The following is a 24687-nucleotide window of genomic DNA, read 5'->3' as shown; positions in this document are numbered from 1 at the left end:
ACACTTTTATGATGTTTAAAGCACAGAAAAGTTGTTTTAGTATAACATGTGCCCTTTAAATCAGCAGTAATAATTACAAATATACAACATTGAAAGAAGTGCACTAGGTTCCCAAAGTGGGGTACGGGTACCCCCACGGGTACGCAAACTATCATAGTGACATACGTAACATTGGAAACTAGAATATAAATAGAGCAGTTAATGTTAATGCTCGATTAATGTTATTTTTTATTTATTTGAATTAGGACAATGCATATTCATCAACATGTCAGCATAGAGCAACAACGTAAATATGCCGGAGTTAGCACAATGGCTAATTTTCATCCGTTGTCCTAAGGCAGGTTAGTGCAGTAGACATTTAACAAGACACGATACAAAGAATACATAAATCACAGGACATTACACATTACAAGTAGACCATAGACAAGTTACATATAGGTTCAGATTAAGACTTTGAGGCCCAAGGAAAAAAGTGAATAATCTAGCTGAATCCTTTCTTGTATTTTCTTCAGGAAATGCAAATATTCTAGTTATTATATATTATTTCTCAACAGAATAGATAAAATTCACTGTAGGGCTACATTATACTATATATGACATTACGTTATTATGTTATACTCTATTTGAAATAACAGAAATAACCAGACTCTATTATTCTTAGCATGTAATTACTTAATTCTATTAAGTTGTGCTTTGTTGTGTTTTTAAGTTATGCTTACTTATGAAAAAATATAGTTCCATTTACACAAAAAATATTAGTTAAACTTACTCAAAAAGGAAGAACATGTTACTCCAACTTGACATGATTTAGTTAGTAAAACCTTTTCTATAAACTACAGTATAAACAACTTAATCTTTTTAATTACTTTGAATGTTCGGGTTTACAGTACATAGTTCATTGTTATTTTGCCGTTTGATATATATCCATGTTTACTGTTTGCAATTTGAACAACTTCATTTTTGATTTATTTATATTTTTACATTGTATTACAGAAATACAGTTGGACAAGACTGCCTTTTCTTATTTGTCAGTGACTTCAAAGTCCCCATGTTGACAGTGTTACGAATTAAAGTTCCTTTTATTTATATTTGGTATTGTTTGCTTGTTTGTCTTTAATCATATTTTGTACGGCCGGAACGATACCATTTTGTCACGATTTGATTTTAATCCCGATTCTTGGGTGCCGAAGAAAAATTTTGAATAAATATCAATAAATCAATCAATCAATCAATAAATAAAATAAAATATATTTTTTATATTTTTTTAAATTGACACCCAAAAAAATCACGATATATCATAAAAAATTGATTTATTTCCTGTTTCACTACCCTTAATATTTTGGGTATAAATAATTGTGTTAATATCTACCAGCCACTACAGTTCAAAGAATAAGCATTTTATATGTTTACTACTATAAGATCATCTACAAATTCATAATGGTAGCTTCTCTGTCCAGTACAAGCTGTTAAATCTGGGTTTGTCCTGCTTTTTAAACTGTTAATAACAACTGTGTAAAGCTTTCCACCATACGCCCTAAAAAGATGTTATTTAAATATGCTTGTGGAGGATAAGGAAGAAAGAAAGAGAAAAGTAGGAGAAATTTTAATTTTAATTTAATTTTAATTTAATTTTAATTTAATTTTAATTTAATTTTAATTTAATTTTAATTTAATTTTAATTTAATTTTAATTTTAATTTTAATTTAATTTTAATTTAATTTTAATTTAATTTTAATTTTCCCTGAAGGGAAATTATGTTACACTCTGTTATCTTTAGGGACATGCTTCTCACACACACAGGCCCGAATCACACACATGCACAAACAGGACCTGTGAACATGCATCAATGAAGAGAGGAGAAGGAGTGGGAAGAAAAGAAAAACTTATTTTATATGAAGGTTTTTCCTTGTTTATTTATTTTATGTTCTAGCTTTATTTATATGCTTTTTTTCATTTTTTGTCATTACAGTTATTGTCAGTGAGTTCAATTCAATTCAACTTTATTTATATAGTGCCATTACATCAATAGTCATCTGGTGGCACTTAACAATTGGCACTTATTTCTTTTTTTCAGACAAATCTTTATGAATTTGGTAAAGATGACTTCTTACCTTTTCAATAGTTATTGACTGTGTTCTTCGCATTTTGACCCTTTATTTTATGTTGTCCTATCCTATGCCAATCTGTTTGTGGATGTGTTGTTTTGTTGTCATTTTCTTTTCTGTAAAGCAAATTCTCATTAATTTATGTGAATAAAGTCCAGTTCATCCCATGGGGTGAATAGGAAAATAAGAATTGGAGTTGGAACGATATCTTTCAAGTCCATTGTATATTGTATCATTGTGATCTAATGTTTTGTAGCTATAGTAAATAATGATGTAAATACACATATTAAAAATACTCTTCTATTAAAAATATTAAAAATGTTTCTTTAAAATCACTATTCAATATAATGCACATTTCATTGATTCTTTTACATTCTATACACACAAGTGGGTTAGATTGTAAAATTACATTGGACTACATGAATAATACCCTGCCAGCAGGAGGAGAACATGCAAACTATACATAAAAGTCATAACACTCCATGTCAGGAGCCAAACCCAGGGTCTGTTGAGAGGCTAACCACTACACTGCACAGACTTTGCTCCAGCTATAACCTTTTTTGGGTAAATAATGCCTTGTATAGCATTTTGCATTAGAATGTAATTTAAATTTAGGTGGTTAAATTGATTTATTTGTATCAAGTTTGGGGTCAATTACATTTTTCAATTACAATCACGTCTCAAATTACCCATGTTCAATTACAGCTAAATTATGATTACGTTGACCAGCATTTTTTCAAATTAAAATTATAATTTAATAAGGTAATTTACAATTACAAAAGTTCAAATTCAATTAATCCCAATTACTGAGCCTTTAATAAATAAGTATATAAAACAAAGCATCTCTTATGATAACCGGTTGGTTTTGTCTTAAATTAGCTGGAAAATACACTAAAAAATATCATCTTTAATCCAAATCGTTTTTCCATCTCTTGGTTACCTTGTTAGGCTTTCTTTACCATTAAATATTAATGTCGTTGGTGTGGAGGCGTCTGAGCCTATTTTTCTAACAGTAAACCCCTATTGTTTGAAAAGATTAAGTTATATTCAAGAGAACTGAAATGTAGTGGGAAAACTTCATCTCAAACGTACATTATAAACAACATTATAAACATATTTTAATAATTGTTAACTACATATGTGTAAGCCGAAACAAACATGTTTTCCCAAATTTGCGTTTTAATTAAATTTTAATTTATATAGAATTTCCATGCCAATTACAATTACAAAGTCAATCATCTGAACTCAATTACAATTCAATTATAGAATAGAATACACCTTTATTGATCCCCAAAGGGGAAATTCACATTTGCAGCAACACAGTATTAGAGCAAAGAGTAACAAAATAAATATAAATACTAACGTAGGATAATAGTGCAAAAAAAATTACGATATACATAATTAGAAAAATAACAACAATAGAAAAAAAGAAATTATGATTACAACAGCAACATGGATTCAATAAATAAACAGTTGATTATAGTATAATTATGCCATAATTGTAATTATTTATCAATTACGCGATTAAAATTATAATTGACCCCAACCTTGAGCTGTATTTTCCATAAAACAAAGGGAAAACGTCAAATATTTGGTAAATATTGGATGTTTGTGGATGATTTCAGTCACGTGTTCTTCCAGGAGGGGGCAGCAGTGAGCAGTTATCGCGAGAACAGGGTTATGTACGAGCCTGTGCCCGCGCGTGTGGGTCTCGTTCCACTCCCCCTGCTCTGAGGGGAAAGAAGAAAATAAACCAAGGCACCGGTGCAGCTAAAAGGGATAGTTATGGAGGCGAATCCTCAGCGTTTCTTCTGCCGTGTGTGACCGGCTGGGAGGTGCTCGCTCTGCGTGGGAAAGCCCTTCGAAGCGGCGGGGACTCCGTTCTTCTGTCCGAGGGTAAAGGCTCCAGCTGGACCGGGGGCTGGGGGCTCTGTGCTAACGGAGCGGGGCTAACCTTACCGTGTTAGCGGAACACTGCAGGGACCGTGCATGGTGTCTCTGCCTCTTACTGTGCACACCGTGGACTCTCTCAGGCTCTCTGTGTTGGACCCAGAGCTCCAACAACTGCGTGCAAATGCAGTTTTTGTGCGGCTCGGGCCGTCAGTGATGTGTGGCTGGTGAGGCTAACGGGACATTAGCCTTCTTCTCGCTTTGTGGTCCCAGGCCATTGACTGAGTGATGGGAGGACTGGTTTGATGGCAGCTGATTATTTATCAGGAGACTGAGTGCAGCTGAACAGACCTGGTCAGACCTCTCTTTGCTGTGGTTCTCTTTACCCCTGGTAATGCGTGCGACCGTGGGGTCTTTGTGGGAGTAAAGCAGGCATCTAGCGGTGATCAGAGGTCCTTCTCCGGGGAGAGAGCAGCCCTCCTTCCTTCCTCCACACAGCTCTCACACACAGGGCTCACAGAATGTCTACCGCCAAAGAAAACCCCTGTAGGAAATTCCAGGCAAACTTCTTCAACAAAAGTAAATGTCAAAACTGTTTCAAGCCCCGGGAGCTACATCTGTTGACCGACCAGGATCTGACTCAGGTGAGCGCAAACACCGTGTAACTGTGCCTAGTCATTAGTGGCTTTTTAATTTACCGCCAGGTGAGCTAATGGTTGTCATGGTGAGGAGTTGTAGATGACTCATGTGTATTTAGTCATTAACGGAGGTAAAAGTAATGGATCACAAGGAGACCTGGGCAATATATCGCGATTTCTATTTTGACGATATAGACGATTACAATATCGATACATTTATAATTTATAGCTTATTTTGTATCAAAATACTTGTTTTAGGAGTCACTTCTTCTGCTACTTCTCTGAAAAGCAGTTAAATGGATTACTAACTGTGTCCTAATCTAGAGCCACACTACAGAACTCACTCACACGTGCTGTCTCTTATAGGAATAAAAAGACTAAAGTGGCACATATTGTGCAGCTCTTTTTAGACCGGGCTACTGGACTCAAAACGCCACTCACTTTGTTGATGTTGTGTACACTAAGAGTGGGAACTTCTGGGTACCTCACGATACGCGATACAAAGCTCACAATAACGATTATCTCGCAGTATGACGATACTGTGATTGTCGATATATTGGTCAGAAATCAATCTACGATAATCTGACATAAGAAAAAAAAAGATTAAGTGAAAAAAAATTTAATTTTTATTTCATATCTCTGAAAGACAATAAATTGAAAAAGTGTCCTATGAACAGTGACACTATTTTAGTGCAGCATTTCTGTAAATAAGTGTCAACATACCAATGTCAACAAAGAAGTATCTCCAATAGTGCTTTATGTAAACAAAATAGTGTCTTTCTTACCAGTGACACCATTATAGTGTAATATTCCAGTAAACAATATATTGGTTCCTTCAACAGTGACAACATTTTTGTGAAGACGTACCTGCACATTTTAGTGAAAAAACAGAAAGGGTTTGGAAAAAAATCGATACTTGGCGCGAGCATATCGATAATCGATCATGCGAAAAAATATTGCGATATATCACCGTATTGAGATATCATCACACTTCTAGTGTACACTAGTTAAAATCACTACTCCTTTGTTATTCGTGAACAGATCAGGCTGAAGTTTTGTAAGTATAATCTATGGATGTGTACGCATCAACGCTGGGGGCCCGATCTTTTTTTTTTGGGGCCCCCGAAAAGAAAACAAAAGTTGATTTCTCATTTATTTGTGAGTCAAATATTACAACGGCCAGTCCTAACACTGTGACATATTCAGCAAATGTAACCGTGAATTGTCTTTCTGTTTGTTTTTAATTGAATTTAGTTAAAAAAAAAAAAAAAAGAATTGTACATTTTGGCAAACCTTTTATTATTTTATATAGATGCATTTTTGGAAAGTTCTTTTTTAAGTTTATACATGAGATGTTTACTGTATGCAAGATTTATATTACCAAAAATAACTACTGACTTTTATTTTTAGTACTATTTAATTGAGCTGCTTTTTATTTGTACTTGATTATTTTATGTATGACTTACTTGTACTTGAGTACAATTTTAATCACGTCACAGTGCTTCTACTTGAGTAGGATATATCAGAACTAGTTCATCTCTGGTCATTATTTAACCATCAACATGATCACATCAGTGAAGTAATCAGTCTCATGTCAAACAAAAGGAGAAAGTGTGAGGTGAGGTTTTCTAATCCTCTCCATGATGATCCCTGTCAATGATTGTGTAACCTTCAGCTGTTTGTGTGTGCTGAGGAAGACTGCCAGTGGCTGCTGTTTATTGTGGTCTGGCCTGGTTTCATCATGTTTACATACATATTGAATAATGCACAACACGCAGGTACGCAGCCTTGCGTATCAGCCGATACCGATAATGATCCAATATCAGCATGAATCATACATACTTTTTTATTTATTTTTTATTTCTCTCTCTCTCTCTCTCTTCTTTAATAACAAATAATCACTTATTTTGTAGTGTGGAATGTTAGAAAAGTCTTGATCAAGTGATGTTACTCAAACAGAACAATAGTGAGCAACAGTAGGTATGAGAAGAACTGACCAATTTATTATTAACCAATGGGTTACATACATTTTTAGCCTTTCATATAATATCTTCAGTATTATACAATTGAACAAAATAAATAAAAATAAATTGGAAAAAAAGGGAAAATCCGGAAATTGGAATCCGATCTTCGTTTTCAGTCTATAACTGCAACATCATCAAACCAAATCCATAGATTTTTATAAACAAACCAAAACAAAAATCTTTTCCTATAAAACCAGTCGATGAACGTTATTGACCTTGTGGGTTTCTTTAAAGTGTTTTAACTTTGTGGTGGTTTACTACTCAACCCAGGACTTATCCAAAACACTTTTAGTAAAGGGGAAAAAAAACTTACAACACCTGTTTTTTAAGGTTTACACACTGGCCCACAACAAACTTGTTTTGCATGCTTCACTGGAATCCAAGCACTGCTTGTTATTGGCTGATTCATGACAGATATAACCCTGCATTCTCTAAAGCAGGGCAGTGCTGCTAATAATAACAGTTCAAGCTTCAGTACAAGAGAGATAGATACTTTATCAGAATCTGAAAGGTTTTTGTTAGTTAGCCATAAAAACCTTGATGCTGGGACAGAACGCTGGAGACTGTGTGCGATGGTGCAGAAAACATGTTTGAAAGGTAGAATTTTCGCTCCTGCATCAAATTTCTTCTACTATCTGTGACAAGTGACGTATGCGTACTATGCTTTCAGTTTCAATCAAGTGACCCAGCATTTAAAAGTCCACCTCCAACTAAGAGAGAATACATCAGTGTATTGTCATTCAGGCATAGTAATTCAATTCAACTTTATTTATATCGCGCAAATGACAACAAAAGTCATCTCGAAATGCTAATCGATAATCAAAGCCTTCATTTTCAATAACCTTTTATTTAAACAGCAAATTAGACGAAATACTACTATAGAAGGAAATACAGTATTTATACACATGTATATTATTTCTTTAAAAATCAAAGCAAAAATATTTTTTTTAGCACTGAAATTCCAACAAAGCGCAATATAATTTGAAATAAAATACACAATAAAATGTTTGACTTTCACATTAACTTTGAAAGCTAGATTTATCATATTACTAATTAATACAATTAGGGCTGCTCCTATCAGGAATCTTTGCTGTCGTTACCGATCATTCATGAGTCAGATCTGCTGATCACCGCCTATACCGATCACATATATTAACTGTGCATTTTTCAATTTATTTATGGTGAGCGGTGAGTGCATGCTATTAGTTACATGATCTGAAAAAAGGAACCATAAAATCACTTTAACTTAGACCAAAACATATTTTACTTACATTTTTAAGAGAATAGATAGAAAACCTTTCCACAGCTGCACAATAAAGTGACTCTTCAGTAAAAAGGACAACTGGAAAACTCTTAAATGTACCTGCTTTCAGTAACACAATCTTTAAATAACAGATTTAAAAATATAGCTTTTATATGATTTATACAGTGAAACTTACATGGGATGAGACATCTTCTTTAAAGATACATTTGATCATGTGAGAATATACAGTCTGGTGGAGCTTTGCCAGGGCTAAATGGGCAGAATCCGATCATCTTCCACCACTGAGATAGGCTGTTCACCTAGTCAATAAATTCATTTATTTTTCGGATTATTAGCTTAGCTTAGCCTTCTGACTGTCACACTTATACAGGCAAGATGCACACTTACAGACATGTTTGTTTGGGTTTCCATTGTACAATGTGAAGGAAAGTGGGAGGGCACTACTCTACACTCAGGGTTTCTACAGGTGATTGGCTTTTGCGATAAACAAAGCATTGATAAACATATGGCGGTTACTAGGGGTGTGAAAAAAGTTATTTCACGATATATTGCGATTTTTGGGGTGCCAATTTTAAATCATTTTTTTAATTGATTTAAAATATATATATATATATTTTTTTTCTTCTTTTTTCTGATATTTAATCAATATTTTTCTTATTGTATTTTTCACATTTTTGTGAACGTGTGTTTTCTACTGTCACAAACAGGCTTATCAGCGGAGCAGTCTAACTACTGGGCATGTTGACCAGCTGCTCATAAAAACCTTGAAAATTGTGCCACTTCCACACCTCCACTCCAGTAGATGGCGGTGTAGAGCAATTTCTGTAGTAGAGGCAGTCACAGTGGCAGAAGCGGACTGACTGAAATCCCAAACAACATGGCTAACAAAATAACGCCTCCACAGTACAAAGCTGACGTTTGGGAAGTACTTTGGCTTCCAAATTAAAGGGAGTAAAACGAGCTTAATAAGGACAACGCCGTCTGCCAGATTTGCCTCGCTCCCCGTGAAATATTGTGGGAACATGACTAACTTACGAGCTCACCTAGCAAGACATTGTGCCGAGGTGTTAGCAGACAAATGGCTGCATCTCTACGTTTAATTTTAATATTAACTGGGTAGAATATCGCAATATATCGTGATATCATCGTATCGTGATACGTATCATATTGCAACATCCTTGCCAATGCTCACCCCTACCGGTTCCAAAGCAACCAGCCAATAAAGATTGGTGGCTGATCGATCGGCGCATCTTGTTGTTGCAATAAATAATGTTTATAGTATTTAAATATTAGTGTTGGTATTTTTTTTTCAGGTCTTTGTTGTGTTACTAACCCTAATGACCTAACTTGTTTCAGCTTCTTATTTGGCTCCTCCCCCAGGCTTTGTCAGACGGTGCCTCTGCTTATCTGTCCTGGTATGTTTTAGTCTCTTTGATCAGAATCCTCGGTCAGGGTGTGAATGAAGAAAAGCAAAGTGAGGCTACAGTGAGCTGTGAGTTTTTCCTGCTTTTTTGCGATCATTAGTTGAGTCTCTGTGGTATCCTGTAATTGATCCCAGATGATGAGGCCCAGCTGGGCCCTTGAACCAAACAGCAACGTCAGCATTGTCTTCCACTTGTCCTGTTCTACAAATGCGTTGGGTGGGGGACACAAGGGAGTGTTGCTTTCTGCTCCAAGTTAACCCTTCTCACGCCTGAGCCAGGACAGCCTTGATTACATCACTCCCTCTAATCCTTCCCATGATCCCGCCCTCACCCTCTCCCACATTCTCTCTGTGTTCAGATTCAGACTCTCAGAGCGACAGCCTCTTTTCAGATAGATACCGCCTGTGGCCCCTTGCTGTCGTCCTGGTTTTCTCGAGGGCTTTTGAAAAAATGCCTCCTCATCGTCGAGCTATCCAAACAGCTCGCTGGGAGCATGGTTGCACAAGCAGGTTTTGTGCATCTTTATCTAGACCAGTGAGCGCTGCACACAGGGTCATTAGCCGTCCCAAGCTGGGTTATGTAACGGTTCAAACCATGTTAAACTCCTGAGCTTCTTTCTGCAGGCCTAAGGTGAGGGTCAGGGTTTGTTTCCAGTGTTCAAGGTTGGGATCACTGCAGGTGCACAGAGAAAATAAGGCTATGAATAGGTAACCTGGGTTATCCAGAGGCCAAAGGGAGATCAAGGTTTACTGTTCAGCTTTGAAATGCTCAGGCCTACCCTGACCAGGGGTTGTGGTCAATTGTTAGGTGTGTTGAAAAATATCGATTTGCGATTCTCGGATCGATACTAAATGCATCCATATCAATTTGTTTTTTTTTTTTTTTTTTTTTTTTTTTTTTTTTTTTAAGGATTTTTTGGCTCTAGTGGCCTTTATATGACAGTTGCTTGACAGGAAAGGGGGTCAGAGAGAGCAGGGAATGACACGCAGGAAAGGGTCCCAGGCCGGGAATCGAACCTGGACCCGCTGCAGGTGAGGAACTATAGCCTCTGTACATGGGGCGGGCGCTCTACCCACTGAGCTACACACCGCCCCCATATCAATTTGTTTTAATTGAAAAAAAAAAAATAAATATATATATATGTATTTTTTTTGCATGACTTAAGGAGGAGGTAGACACACACACAGTATTTATAATAAAAATGTACTAAATGAGTAAAATAACATACTAATTTGGCCATAATTGACAACTCTACTTAAGCTCCCACTGTATGAATACATACTTCTGACGGGCACTGTACTAGTAATTCAAAATTTAATTGTAATTGGGAAGAATGCTGGTCAACGTAATTGTACGATGTATTGTCCACTGTCCAGCATTAAAGGAGCTTGATGTTATTCTAGCTCTAAACATAGTTTCCTGCTACATGTGTTCAACTCAGTCCCATGAGTGTGAGGGACACAGGTCCAGCCTGGAAGCCTCAGTGTTCACACCACGAGGAGAGGACACAGGCAGGACAGAGACGAGGAGGGGGCAGGAAATCACAGTTTCCCTGCAGCTCTTCCTAATGTTGGAGGCTTGGAAGTGAAATGTTTCCAGCTGGAGGTTAAAGTTCAGCTGGGAATGTGCCTCAAGGCAGTGATTGTACGTGGGATCAGGGCTGTGATAATAGGATCTCCTTCAATAGCACACACAGCTATTATTGGTTCCCGTCAACAAGGTTACAGTGAGACTAAACTGGCTTGACTGTGCACACAGTTTAGGCTTTCCATGTGCAATGAAATCAAAAGTACAGTCACTAAAATGAAGGTTTTAATAATTTAATATAATTCTGATCAGGTACTAGTCTCCAGGTTTTACTTTTTATAGAAAGAGCGTTTGAAGTTTCATGGTAAAGTATGGCGCCCTAGCACATGTAAGTGCTATGACTACATTATGTAATACGTACCTTTGTTGACAAAAGTGATCGTTGTGCGTGTTCAAACAAAAACCCAGAGGGATGCTTAAATTAGTTTTTTTTTTTTTAAATAGTCTTCACCAAACATTTTGAAAGTCTAACATTCTGTTAGACTAATAAAACCTTCGAACAGAAAGCCACCTGTTAGTGTCGAAACCAGAATATAAATGCTAATTAAACTTGGTTAAGTTTAAGCATCACCACAGGTGTCCTATTTTCCCATAAACAATGACTTATTTTCTATACAGATATTTTTCCACTTGAGTGAATGTTAATCATATAGAGTATCATATTAGTATAAAAATATGTATTCACCGTAATTTGTAATGATATTTAAAAAAAAAAAAATTTTCTCACCAGAATTGTTTTTCATGTATTTTTTTCCATGTCTGCATATGTGGTCATAGGTTAACACAATTGTTCCCAAACTGGGGGGGCGCGCCCCCTACATGGAAGTGTGATGTCATGGCAAGTCAAGGGGGCTGAAGGGCTGCCCGCAACAACCGCCTTGCTGCACATTGTGCATGAAACAATTACATGCTAAATAAGGTTAATAGTCAACTACTGTTAATTTAATATTTCTATGCTTCAGGTAAACTGATGGTTATGCTAAAATCATACAAGATTACATTGGGAGAGTGACGTTGGCTATACTGTGCTAACCCTCAGCCAGTTGTTTACCTGCAAAATACCATTATTTGTGAAACTTTTATTTACAGTCAACCTGTGAATCACCCTCGAGTTTTGTACAGAGCCCCTCGTCGAGGCCCTGATATTCTTTTTAGGAGTGTACTTTTGTTTTTGGATAGGAACAATAAGGAAATTAAAATCACGGTAATCAAATGTATATCTGATCAGCACTGTAGAAGTATTGGGATCAGGACTACCGTACATCATCCCAGCCCTACTGATAATACTATGGGTGTCCCAATGGGAGTTTTTTCAAGTTCCAACATGATACCAATATAGATGTCTTGAGTATTAGCCAATACCGGTATTGATCTGATACAATGTCGTCATAAATCGTACATACTTTTATGACTTATTTTGTAATGTTAGAAAAGGTTTGATCAGGTAATGCAGGATAACTCACCCATTTATTATCAATCAATTTGTTACATACATTTTATCCTTTAACATAAATACAAAACATATTAGAAGACCCTGAAAAATAACCAGAATAAATCCAATAAAAACAATATATATTATGTTTTGATTTTAGATGCTGGCCGATATATTCATATTTTTTTTGCTGATATCGAACCAATATCAGTATCGTTCGGAACACCTGTTGTAAACACATTATAGCTGGGAAAGTTTGTGCTTATAAAGTCCAGCTGGTAGGGCTGGGTGATATATTGAGATTCAAGATATATCGAGTTTTGTATTTTGGTAATATAGGAAATTACAATATCGTCTATATTGATATATTCAATTCAATTCAACTTTATTTGTATAGCGCAATTTGCAACAAAGTCATCTCAATGCGCTTATGAAGATATAAAATCATAATAAGAAAGAGAAAACCCAACAAGATCCACATAAACAAGCATTTAGTGACAGTGGGAAGAAACAACTCCCTTTTAACAGGAAGAAATCTCTGTTAGAACCAGGTTCAGAGGTGGCAGCCATCTGCGTCGACTGGTTGGGGTTAGTGGACAGAAGGACCAACAGAACAGGATAGAGAGATAGAACATCAGAGTGTCTCAGACTAGTTGAGCCGTGAGCCGAGAGCTGAGTGTTCTGCCCGGACGATAAGGCACTAACAGGTCTTTAAGATACACAGGAGCTTGATCATGTAGAGCATTGTATGCTAACAGGAGGATTTTAGACTGTATTCTAGATTTTACAGGAAGCCAATACTGGAGAAATATGCTCTCTCCTGTTATTATATATATATATATATATATATATATATATATGTACATACTACGGAACTCACTCACATGTGTTGTACCTTATAGGAGAAAATGCCAAAAGTGGCACATTTTGTGCAACTGTTGGTCAATAACGGGATGTCCCGATACAACTTTTTCACTTTTGATACGATGCCGATATCGCAGCCTTGCGCATCAGTCGATTCCGATATTGATCTGATACAATGTTGTCATGAATCATACGTACTTTTATGACTAAGTTTGTAGTGTGGAATGTTAGAAAAGACTTGATCAAGTGATGTTACTCAAACAGAGAACAATAGTCAGCAACAGTAGGTATGAGAAGAACTGACCCATTTATTATTATTAACCAATTGTTTACATATATTTTTAATAGGGATGTAACGATTAATCGTAAGGCAGTTAAAAATCGATTCATAGGTACCACGGTTCACATCGATGCTCTGAAAATTGAATCGCAGTACTTTTTTTAAACAGCAGAGGGCGCTATATATTAATCCTTCCATAAGCGGACGTGACGGGCGGAATCTGCTACTACTTTTTTTCTGGCCGCCATTTACTGTTAAACATTCTCATAAATGATTCTTTACATCTTTAGCACAGAAAGAATATCTGTAATATTACGTGAATGTCACGTTTTTCCATTAGCTCTGTCTGCTAGCATAGCATCTCTTCTTCACTGGTGGAATATCTGCATGCTAACCGACCACTGGGTTACCAGCGCCCTCTGTTGGTCCAAACAAATATCTGACGTCAACACAGTAAAATGACTTTTTTTTTTTTTTTAAAAGTCTAATTGTTAAGCCACAAAATACATTTTCAGTTGCACTTTTAAAAAGAAAAAGAACTATTATGTAGTTTTGAATTGTTTACTATAGAACCAGAATTTAAATTAATAGGCTTCTTCTTCATTTGTATTATTCCTTTATTTATTTCAATTCAAGATTTATTTTTAGATAAATTGCATTGTTTTGAATAGTTTATCAAGGGATTCTTTTGACAATGAAAAATAAAAGAAAAATAGTACAGTATTTTCCCCAAAAAAAATAAAGGAATATTTTTCAGTCATCATTTGTCTACAGTCCCATTTTGTAAAATAAATCATGAGAAAATTGTATCGTGAACCCAGTATCGTGAATCGAATCGTATCGGGAGTTGAGTGAATCGTTACATCCCTAATTTTTAACCTTCAACATAATATCTACAGTATTCTACAATTGAATAAATACTTTGTTGGACTGTAAACCACAGTCACCTATGGATAGAAGTGGTGGAGCGGAAAATTTTATCGGAGCGCTTATATCAGTAATTTTAGATGCAGTCTGATAAAATCCGATATTTATTTTCTGGCTGATATCGGACCGATATCCGTTATCAATTTCGGATCAGGACGCTCCTATTAATAAATGTGCCTGTGTGTCATTTTTGCATCAGCAAAGTTCACTCTGAATTGTCTTTCTGGTCAAACAATTATTGAGATTTATATCGTCTATCCACATTTTGTGAAAAAACATCTAGATATAAGTTTTGGTCCACATTGCCCAGCGCTATGTGACAGTGCATTCATTCATAGTAAAAAATCTAGTCAGACATCAGACTTCATTATTTCCAATGAAAACAACAGTAAAGATGTAGCATTAGCTCTTATTTAAGATAAAAGTCAGATTTTTTTCCATGGTAACGTTGTTGTAAATTTGACACCAATAGGTTCAGGGAGTGTTTTCTAACCAGCTGCTCTCAGCTGCTCGCTGACATCCTGGTCTGGCCCTCTGACACTCACTGGTGGTAGTGTGTGTTTGTGGGAGGTTGGGGGTCGTCGATCATTCCCTGTCATATTTCCAGACTGAATTGATTTATTAGCTTTCCAACATGCCGCCCCTGCTAAGTAACCTTTGCTAATGGGTTCAGTCCATCGTAAAAAGCTTCATAAGGCATGTCCACACAGGCTCAATCAGACATGTATAGATTTATGTCAGACAGGCAGTGACAGGGTACACATAGCTGCACACATGGTTTAGGTTGGTGGGCGGGGCTTGGGGTGCTACCAGCTAATATTTAACATCTAACAGGAAGCCTGTGAGAGGGCCAACCTGGTTGTGGTGAACGGTGTGCCTCCATGTGCTGGAGGGCATTTGTGTTTCTAAAACTGTCTTTGTTTTATGAATACAGTGATAAATGTTTGTTTCACTGGGTCGTCTGCTGTGATATAAAACTGCGCTACTCAAACTGTTGGTTTTCCCCATATCCCCTCAGAAACTATAGCAACAATAATTAGCTAATAGTTTTGTTTTTTCCTCGTTTTTCTTTTAAAGGCTAAACCGATATACGGAGGATGGCTGTGCCTCGCCCCTGAGGGAACGGACTTTGACAATCCTATGCAGAGATCCCGGGTGAGAACCTCCTACATAACTGCATTATAGAGCTGTTTATGAATTATCTAATCCAAATGATGAGAATTTGACAATTTTTATTTAATATGCTACTTTGTAATGCAGTTTGTTTGCAACCAGTAAAATACATTTGTACAGTGTCAGTTTGAGGGTAACATAATAACCTTAAAAATAAACTGAAATATTTAGTAAGAACTAAATATCATGTGATTTTAAATATAGTGTTAAAGCCTTACAAACTCTGTAAAAGATCATTTAACTTGTTTTTTTGGTACTTCCTTATTTCCTTCTTCTTTTTCTAACAGAAATGGCAACGCAGGTTCTTTGTGCTGTACGAACATGGCTGTCTGCGCTTTGCTCTGGACGAGTCGGTGAGTACAACACCCATTTATCTAGGGTTTTAAAATGTGTAATTATGCTTTCAGGTCATTTTTACAAGTTATTGAACTTGGTGTGTAAAACTAGGCTCTAATTATTCTGTGCAAAGCAGCATCCCAGTCAACACGGTCACCAAAACAACACGGACGTCTTTGTTAGCTTACGTAAAGTGTCATTGTTTAGTCCTTGTCATTATGTAGCTTTTTTCTTAATCCTACATGTGATCCTACATGCTCTACTCTATACTGTAGTGGCATCAGCGAATAAATATCCTCTCACAAAGCAGCAGCTTTCACTCATCTTCTCTTTTCTTTGGTGCTTACGGCGGCTCAATTAACCAAAGTTTTGAGGTAATATTTCAGAGCAGGATTAACAGGTTTGATTTCTCTTCTGGAGGCTTTAGTTTTTTCCATTGTATCTTCTCATAAAACTGAAGCTCACAGAGCACATATGCTTATATACTGACCTCAATCTTCTCTACAGTTACTTCTTAGTGACTGCAAAACTAAAAAAAAGTACATGAGTTTGTTGATGGGAGGTTACATGTAGTGATGCACCAAACAATCGGCCACCAAAAATATTCAGTCGAAAAGGAAGGAAGGATAAACTTTATTGATTTCCCAAAAGTGCAAAGAATACATTAATCACCCAAACAACCCGGCCAAAAACCAATTTTACAATATATTGTCCCACAAATTATTGACAATAGAGTATTTTTGATAACAATTTTTTTTGAGTCAAAGTTTACTACTAGTGTAATGATAATGTATCATAATATTAGAGGAAGTACACCCTTTCAAATGTGTATTTATTACCATTATAATTAGAATGTCAAGACCTTAAAATATCCTAAATGAATGAAACAAACAATAAAAAAATAAAATGGATTATCAAGTCTCAGCAAACAAAACTGCACTTCAGTTATCGTAATATTGAACATTTAGGCACAGAGGTTTTAGTTGTTGAGTGAATGTGAGTGGTTGTTTGTCTGTATGTTGCCCTGTGATGGACTGGCTTCCTGTCGAAGGTATACCCCCACCTAACGCCTAATGAGAGCCTGAGATTAGCACCAGCAGACCCCTGTGACCTTGAAAAAAGGAGCAAGTGGAACAGAAATGGATGGATGTTAAAGTTGTTCATTACTTAACCGTTAATTCTGCCAATCTAGTTAGACTTTGTGGCTTTATTTACATGAAGACGGTGTTCAAAAGGCTAAACGTGCAGGTTTTATCATCATCAAAGAAATAATTAGGTTAGATTTATTGATTTTTTAAAAACTGATCTAGAATTAGTATATTGATCCTGATCATTCCCTAAAGTGTTATCACTTGTAGAATAGAATAGAATAGCCGTTTATTGTCATTGCCCAGTAAAGGTACAATGAAATTCAGGAGGGCTCCCGTTGAGCCGTGATCACAAAAACAATGAGAAACCGGAATAAAAGTATATAATACAAGCATAGAAAAATATGTATGTGCATTTAAAAATATTCAGGATATTCCATTAAAATCCATCCATAAGCGTTTGAGTTCAGACAAAAAACAACACATACTAAAAAAATACAGGCAAAAATACAACCTCTTTGGCAGAGGTATCAAAGGGTTTGCTGGTTTTAGTTGTTTTTTTGGTATTTTTTTAAATAATTTTTGCTTTCAATCTCATTTTATGAGTTATCTTTTGTTGTCTTTTTGGGGGGTATTTTTCTGCTGTTTTGGAATAATTTGTCAGTCTGTATATGTTTTTGTGTTGTTTTTGTATTTTTAAAGTTATTTTGTGTGTATTTTTTGTTGTATTTAGTATTTTTTTTTTCTGTCATGGGTTAAATGGACTTATTGAATTTCAGATTTTATTGGACACAAAATCAGACCAATGGCTGCACGTGGCCTATGTTTGCACTGTAGTATAATGAAGAAACATTAGTTTTCCTGTGAAAACACAAGTCCTTTAGCGTGTGTGTTGTGTGTGTACTGTACTAGCCCAGCTGTGACCATCCTACAAGCTGCTGTTTGAAGTCACATGTGGTGAATCTCTTTGCGTTAGCAGCAGTGACAATAGGAGGAAACCCGTGAGGCGGCGCATACACATTTCCCCTGTGTAACGCCTTTGCTGTGACACCCACCCCAGGCTGTAGTTCATTTGTGTTTTCCTCTCATTGTCAGGACAATTCCAAAACTGTCTCCCTCATTGTCTTATTACCTTTTCATCTGCTCCTTAAGGCAGGAAGCAGTGGGCCACTTTGTGCTGCAAGCTGTCCCAAATCCTCAGAGCCGATCAATGACGTGTGCATAGTTTGTAAACAAGATGTGTGTTAGGGCGGGGTTGAGATTTACTGCCACCCATGCCTCTCAAATAGCTTTTATAGAGTGTAATGATTTACTTAAGCCACACCCGCCTTCTTTTTTATTATTGTAGTGGTTACAGTCCCGTTATCGCTTGATGACTGACTCACAAACTTCTCAAAGCCTCATTAGGCAGAATCTTTTATTGTTTTATCAGAATAAAGCAATTTAAGCTCCTGTTCTGAAGACTACCTGTGATAGTTCACCTGTAACAGTAGCTTCCCCTGATTCACAGTTTTATCTCCATACAGTATCTTCCTTTATGGTACTGAATAACCACTCTTCTCCTTGTTGTAGAGGCTTTGAAGTCCTAGTGGTATGATAAGTTGATTTTAATAGAAAATAGAGAACCCAAAAATCATTTTGATTCATGTTGACATGTATGGTCAAATGTTTGTAGCATGAGAGAAAAAATAAAATAAAGCCAACGTTTCCAAGCGCTGTGAAAGCAGCTTCAGCTTTTTCCGTAGTGTAACGTCATAGGAAGGTCTAGACTTTGGCTGACTGTTTCTAGCAATGCAAATTACTTCACATTCAGAGCTCGGTTTGGGCCGTGCCTGGTATCGGTTGATAGATATGTGGCGGTAGAGTCTGAATTGAGCCCGTTGGAGGCAAAACTCTCACTTTTTGGGGCAAACGTTGTTAGGCAGGTGAGCAAAGCTATAGCGATGCACTTGGGACCCTCATGCATTTAGCTGCCAACAACAGAGTGTGACGTGTATTCACTTGTGGATAGCACATTTATGCGGTTTTTTAAAACAATGACATGCTTTTTTTTTTTTTTTTAAATGGAGGAGGGTGGATATACGTTTATAAAAATACCCTGCTACGTGTGGACATGGCCTCAGTCACTTTTTTCCCCCAGGAAAATACTTTTAAAGGCCGCACCGTCACATAGAACGCATTCTATTGGCTGATGAGGGTGTCGTTCAGAGCACTCAGCCAATCACAACGGGCTACTATACTCCCGTTAGGAAACGGAGGTTTATATGTATTTCCTCATATTCTGATGAGTTTCCATCTTCACATGAAATTTCCTCCTCACTGCTCCAAGTCTGCATATCGGTCCACTTACAACTTTTTATGGTCACTTTTTTTACTTTATCCAGACTGATACACCCTTCGTCCTTCTTCACCATGCACCTCAGGAGCGATCATGTCGATAGGCCATTTATTTCTCCCCGGTCCAAACATTTCAATTTATTGATTGCTAATTATTTAAATAACCAGCAATCTAATTTTAGGCATAGAAAATAAAAACAAATATTCAACACATGTATGACTTCTGTGGTCACTCGCTTCCACGCAATTTTCCTCCACTCAGATGCCGTCCTGCATACAGAGCATGACGTATCAGTCCAGCTATTACAGCTCAGTCATTTCACTCTAGGGGGGACTGTCAGTAATATTTTGCCTCTCGACAGACGCTAACATTCGACACATGTCGAATGACTGAAAAATCCACACACACAGTGCTCCGCTGCTTTGGCTGGACCCTCAACTTTAAATAATGAAAAAAAATAGCATCATATACGCCGGGAAATTTGGTACTTGTGTTCCAGAAACAGTCAGCCGAAGTGGAGTCCTCCCCATGACGTCACACTACGGAAAAAGCCGATGCTGATTTCACAGGCGGACATTAAGACATGTCAAACCCATGGCCCGGCAACCAAATTCGGTCCTTTGGAGCACCCATTTCCAGTAAAAATGACAGAGAAAATATGAATCATTGTGTAAATGAAACTCAACAATATTCGCAGGGCCTCACAGTTTTCCCGGTTCTTATATTGCGTGATCGCAGTCATTTTTAATGTTAAACTGTTGGGGAAAAAAATTCTTGCAAAACCTTAAAATTACCTCAAATAATTACATATTTCTTTTAATTAAATAGAAATTGGTCACAAAATCTAGAACATTTAAAGTGACAATCCTGTTGGGACTGATATCTGTCACTTATTGCTTGGATATTGTTAGATTCTTACATATTTTGTATTTTATGTATACGTGGAAGTGTAAACTCAGGCACGGTAATATTGAAATTACTTGTTTTTCTGCTTAAAATCTGTGCCCCACTTGAGATCAAACTGTTCTGTATTTGGCCCCTGAACTAAAATGAGTTTGACACCCCTGCTCTAGGACTTTAACACACCAGAATGTAATGAGTCACCTATTCTAATGCCCTGTGCAGTGCTGCATGGTTAGTTATTTATTAGACACCTTGTATCCAACACACCTGGATATCTAGTGTTGACTCATCATCTCTGAATTATCTGTAGTGTTTGAAATCAAGCCAATTCCAACAACTTCTCTCTTGATGATCAGCTTCCACAGATAGCTAACCAAGCACTCAATGGTTTGTAATTTGACACCAGCCTTCTACCAGCTACTCCCCTTTCCCAAAGGAAATGGCCGTGATTAGAATGCATTAGAAAAGCTCTGATCTAGTTCATACCTTGTTCTAACGGGGCATTCACAACTGTGCATAGAACTTACAGTTAAAGTGTGGCTACATTCAAGATGTAAGGAGAATGGCACAAAATACAGTAGTGTTTCCTTTTTTACAGTCTAAGCAGGGTTCAGGTTAAATCCATGTTAATCTGCTTTATTTGGATAAAACACCTCTTCCAGCACGTTGAGTAATATAAAAACCTTCTGTTCATACTTAGAGGAGCATTGAGTCGCAACAAAAAATCCTACAGTATATGGGACTATTATTGTAACAGAACTATTTGTGTGTGCATTTTTCAATCTGTGTCTGTATTACCATCCGTATGCGCGTGTCATCAAATCGACACATTCTATTGGCTGTCTTTGTGCACAGGACATTTGGAACACATTTGGCGCATGTGAACATTTGAATGTTCATGTACACAAACATATACTATTGAATTTAAATGTTCACCTGCACTACTCATCACTGCACGACTGCACTATTATCCTATTATTATTATTATTATTTTTGTTATTATTATTATTATTATTATCTTGTTATATTATTTTATTTAGTACAACATACATTACTGATTCTGAATGTGATCTGTAACTTTTATATACTTGTAACTCCTGCAATACCGCTAGAAACCAGCAATTGTCGCTTTCTTTTGTAATTTAAATAAATATATATATTTTTAAATAACATGTCATATACGTTACCCAGATAACCAGCATTATTTTCTGTTTTAAAATTCTAAATCTTAATTGCGAAATCTTGTCCTTGTTGTGAGATATTTGGATACACTGTAACATGTGTTATGATGACTAACTGTGTGATCATTGTTAGTAAGCACTTCTCCCTGACCTTGACTTGCATTATGGTAATTGTTGGTTCTGGAGTTGCTGGGAAACTGGTCTCTTAGGAAGAAATACCAACAGTGTGTTGAGAAATGTTCCTTCTTTTATTCCTACTTGTTCACATTAAGTCATCTTTGCGTAAAAACGTCACTTTTAAATGCATGTCGAGTCCCTCTTTGAGAATATTCAGCAGAATGTTGCTGTAGGTAAAGCCATGCTAGCTTGTTAGACTATTGACTGGTTATGATATTATTATTAGATGTTGTTGATGTGGAAGCTAGCCATAATACAAGAACTCTCCTGCCTCATGGTATTCTTATTCCTGCCTGCTCCTCAAGGTCCAACTATTTTCAACATGAAAAGAGGCGAAGATTCTCGTCCTTCTTTCACAGCATTCCTCACCCATTCTTCCAATGCCCTTATTTGGTGAACTGTAGCACACTCGCAGTTTCAGACACCACAGAAAGCAGAAGAAAAGGGCGCGCTAGACCCCAAAAGATCCTTCTCAGATATGTTCACACATTCCTCGTACATTAGGAGCATCTGATGCTGTACACTTCTACAGTATAGCTTTAAAATGTGAAACTTTTGTATTGAAACAAGGCAGAACAGTGGATTTTTACCAGACGAAAAAACCGAGTGAGGCCACCCGGAAAGCTTTAAGGTTAGAAGGTCACTGACCACGAGAGTGAGGTGAAAGAGCTTAAAGAACGTCCTCTGCTCTAATGTTGGTGTCAGAGGTGTGGAATGAGTGCAGGCCTGTTATCTGACGCCACTGATTCCATAACATCATACGTGTTTTCTATTTTCAATGGAATTCAGTGATTATGTCTGCAGACTAGGGGTTTAAAAAAAAATCAGTTTTGGTGATATATCGCGATATTACATTGTACGAGTCTCGTATCAACTCAAAATGTATTCATATCAATTTTTTTAATTAATTTTTTTTTTTTACCTTTATTTAACCAGGAAAGTCTTTTCCACTGCAGGAGACATTGTAACTGCACAAAGAAGTGCTGAAACCTGGACATATTGACCAGCTTGTGTTTATATAATAAAATCTAAAAAGAAAGTAGTAACTTTCTGCATTTATTTGTTGTTCTAGGCATATACATCAGTTAAGTTGCGCTAAAGTCATGTTGCACTAAAGTCAAAGTTGGTTTAAAAGCCACAGGCAAATGTTAAAGCCAATGTTTTGAGTGTAAATTATGCCAATAAAATATATTTCGTACACAATGTTCTCATGAAGATGTACAAATTTACAGATTTGGTTTTTCTTAACTCATATAATAATCTCCTTTAATATCGGGATATATCGTATCGTATCGTGACCTATGTAATGTATCGGGATACGAATGGGGTCGCCAGATGCCAGGCAATACACACCCCTACTGCTGACCAGGGTTGGGGTCAATTATAATTGTAATCGCAATTACAATTATGACGTAATTATATTGTAATTTTAAAAATGTGTTGGTGTTGAAAGTGTAATTACTTTCTAATTGAGTTTAAATAATTGACTTTGTAATTGTAATTGCCATGAAAATTCTATAAAAATTGTCAATTATAATTTAACACAACCATGGGGAATCATAGTACAGTTCTATGTACAGTTCTACACATGGAGTTAATTATTAAAATATGCATAAAATAAATCTAGGGATATGCCCACACTAAAAATATTAAAAACCTTTATGAAACCTAACAGTGTACAGTAACTAATAGATAGGAAATAAATTAAATGATAGATATTTGTTTTTAATGTAATTTACAGCTGATTTAGGACCTGTTATCATAAGAGATGCTAACAGAAAGCTAACATAAGAGGATGGTTAACTTTTATTAGGTTATTCATTTCAAGCTCAGGAATTGTGATTCATTTTAATTGAAGTATAGTAATTGTGAATGTAAATGTAATAGACTTTCTAAGGATAAAACATAATTGTAATTGGAAAAAAAATGCTGGTCACTGTAATCATAATTGAATTGTAATTGTAACTGAAAAATGTAATTGAGCCCAACCCTGCTGCTGGCAATATGAAACAAGAATGTTTGAATTGTAAAGAAGTATCATTCGGTTTTCAGCGTAGCTCAGTGATGAGCTGATGTATTGTAACCCCTGTGTCTACTTATATATCGCTGCAATGTGCTATCGACCTGAATCGGATCATTTTATAACTTGTTTTGTAGTGTGGAAAAACTGACCCATTTAATTTATTATTAACCAATGGGTTAAATACATTTTAACACTAAATATAAAATTGTTCTACAATTGAATACAATAATGATAATAAAAATAAATTGGAACACTGGGAGAACAAAACCCTAAATAAATCCAATAGAAACAAGATTTTAGATGCAGGCTGATGTCATTTTAGTTTATTTGTTTAACACATAATAAAACATGACATAAAATTATAGTGAAATTTTGGCTCAGTGCAGAGGAATTATCATCGTATAAAACAGCAGTCGGCAGATTGTGTGGGAAGTGACTTTGGTCTCTAAAAAAGAGTTTTATCCATATATAGTGGGTGTTCCCCACTGACCTCATAAAGCTGTCTGAGTTTAGTTTTACCACCATCTTTACAGTGTTTGCATGTTTGATCTCAGGGTAGATTACAGAGAGTGTGTTTCTGTTGGTCTTAGATTAGACGGAGATCTAAAGAGGATCCTGTGAGAAACGCAGCAGTGGATTCTAGGACTGTGACTGTCTATACGGCGATATATCGCAATATTTTTTTGTACGCTATTGATTTTTAATGTTTAATTTTTTTTTTCTCAAAACCTTTTCTGCTTTTTCACTAAAATGTGCAGGTAGGTAGGCAGAAATGTTGTCACTGTTTGTTGAAGGAACCAATATATTGTTTACTGGAATATTGCACTATAATGGTGTCACTGGTAAGAAAGACCCTATTTTTTGTTTACAGAAAGCACTATTGGAGATACTTATTAGTTTACATTGATATGTTGACACTTATTTACAGAAATGTTGCACTAAAATAATGTCACTGTTCATTAGGAAACTTTTTAAATTTATTGTCTTTCAAAGATTTTAAATAAAAAAAAAATTTTTCACTTAAACTTTTTTT

At 36.2% G+C, this 24687-nt stretch overlaps 1 protein-coding gene across 6 annotated transcripts in view; it reads left to right on the top strand.

Moving 5' to 3' along the window:
• Positions 1-3798: 3798 nt before the first annotated feature.
• Positions 3799-24687, top strand: part of LOC114481218 (myosin phosphatase Rho interacting protein) — a 64811-nt gene continuing 43922 nt past the window's right edge. For all 6 annotated transcript variants that reach the window (XM_028475804.1, XM_028475807.1, XM_028475803.1 and 3 more), the window contains exons 1-3: positions 3799-4639; positions 15513-15590; positions 15896-15961. In XM_028475804.1, coding sequence (XP_028331605.1) covers positions 4517-4639; positions 15513-15590; positions 15896-15961 — 267 coding nt within the window. In that variant the 5' untranslated portion in view covers positions 3799-4516. The remainder of the gene's footprint in view (positions 4640-15512; positions 15591-15895; positions 15962-24687) is intronic.

Source organism: Gouania willdenowi, chromosome 19 (assembly GCF_900634775.1).
Source record: "Gouania willdenowi chromosome 19, fGouWil2.1, whole genome shotgun sequence".
In the NCBI taxonomy this organism is placed as follows: domain Eukaryota; kingdom Metazoa; phylum Chordata; class Actinopteri; order Blenniiformes; family Gobiesocidae; genus Gouania; species Gouania willdenowi.
This window is presented reverse-complemented; position numbering and strand designations above follow the sequence as displayed.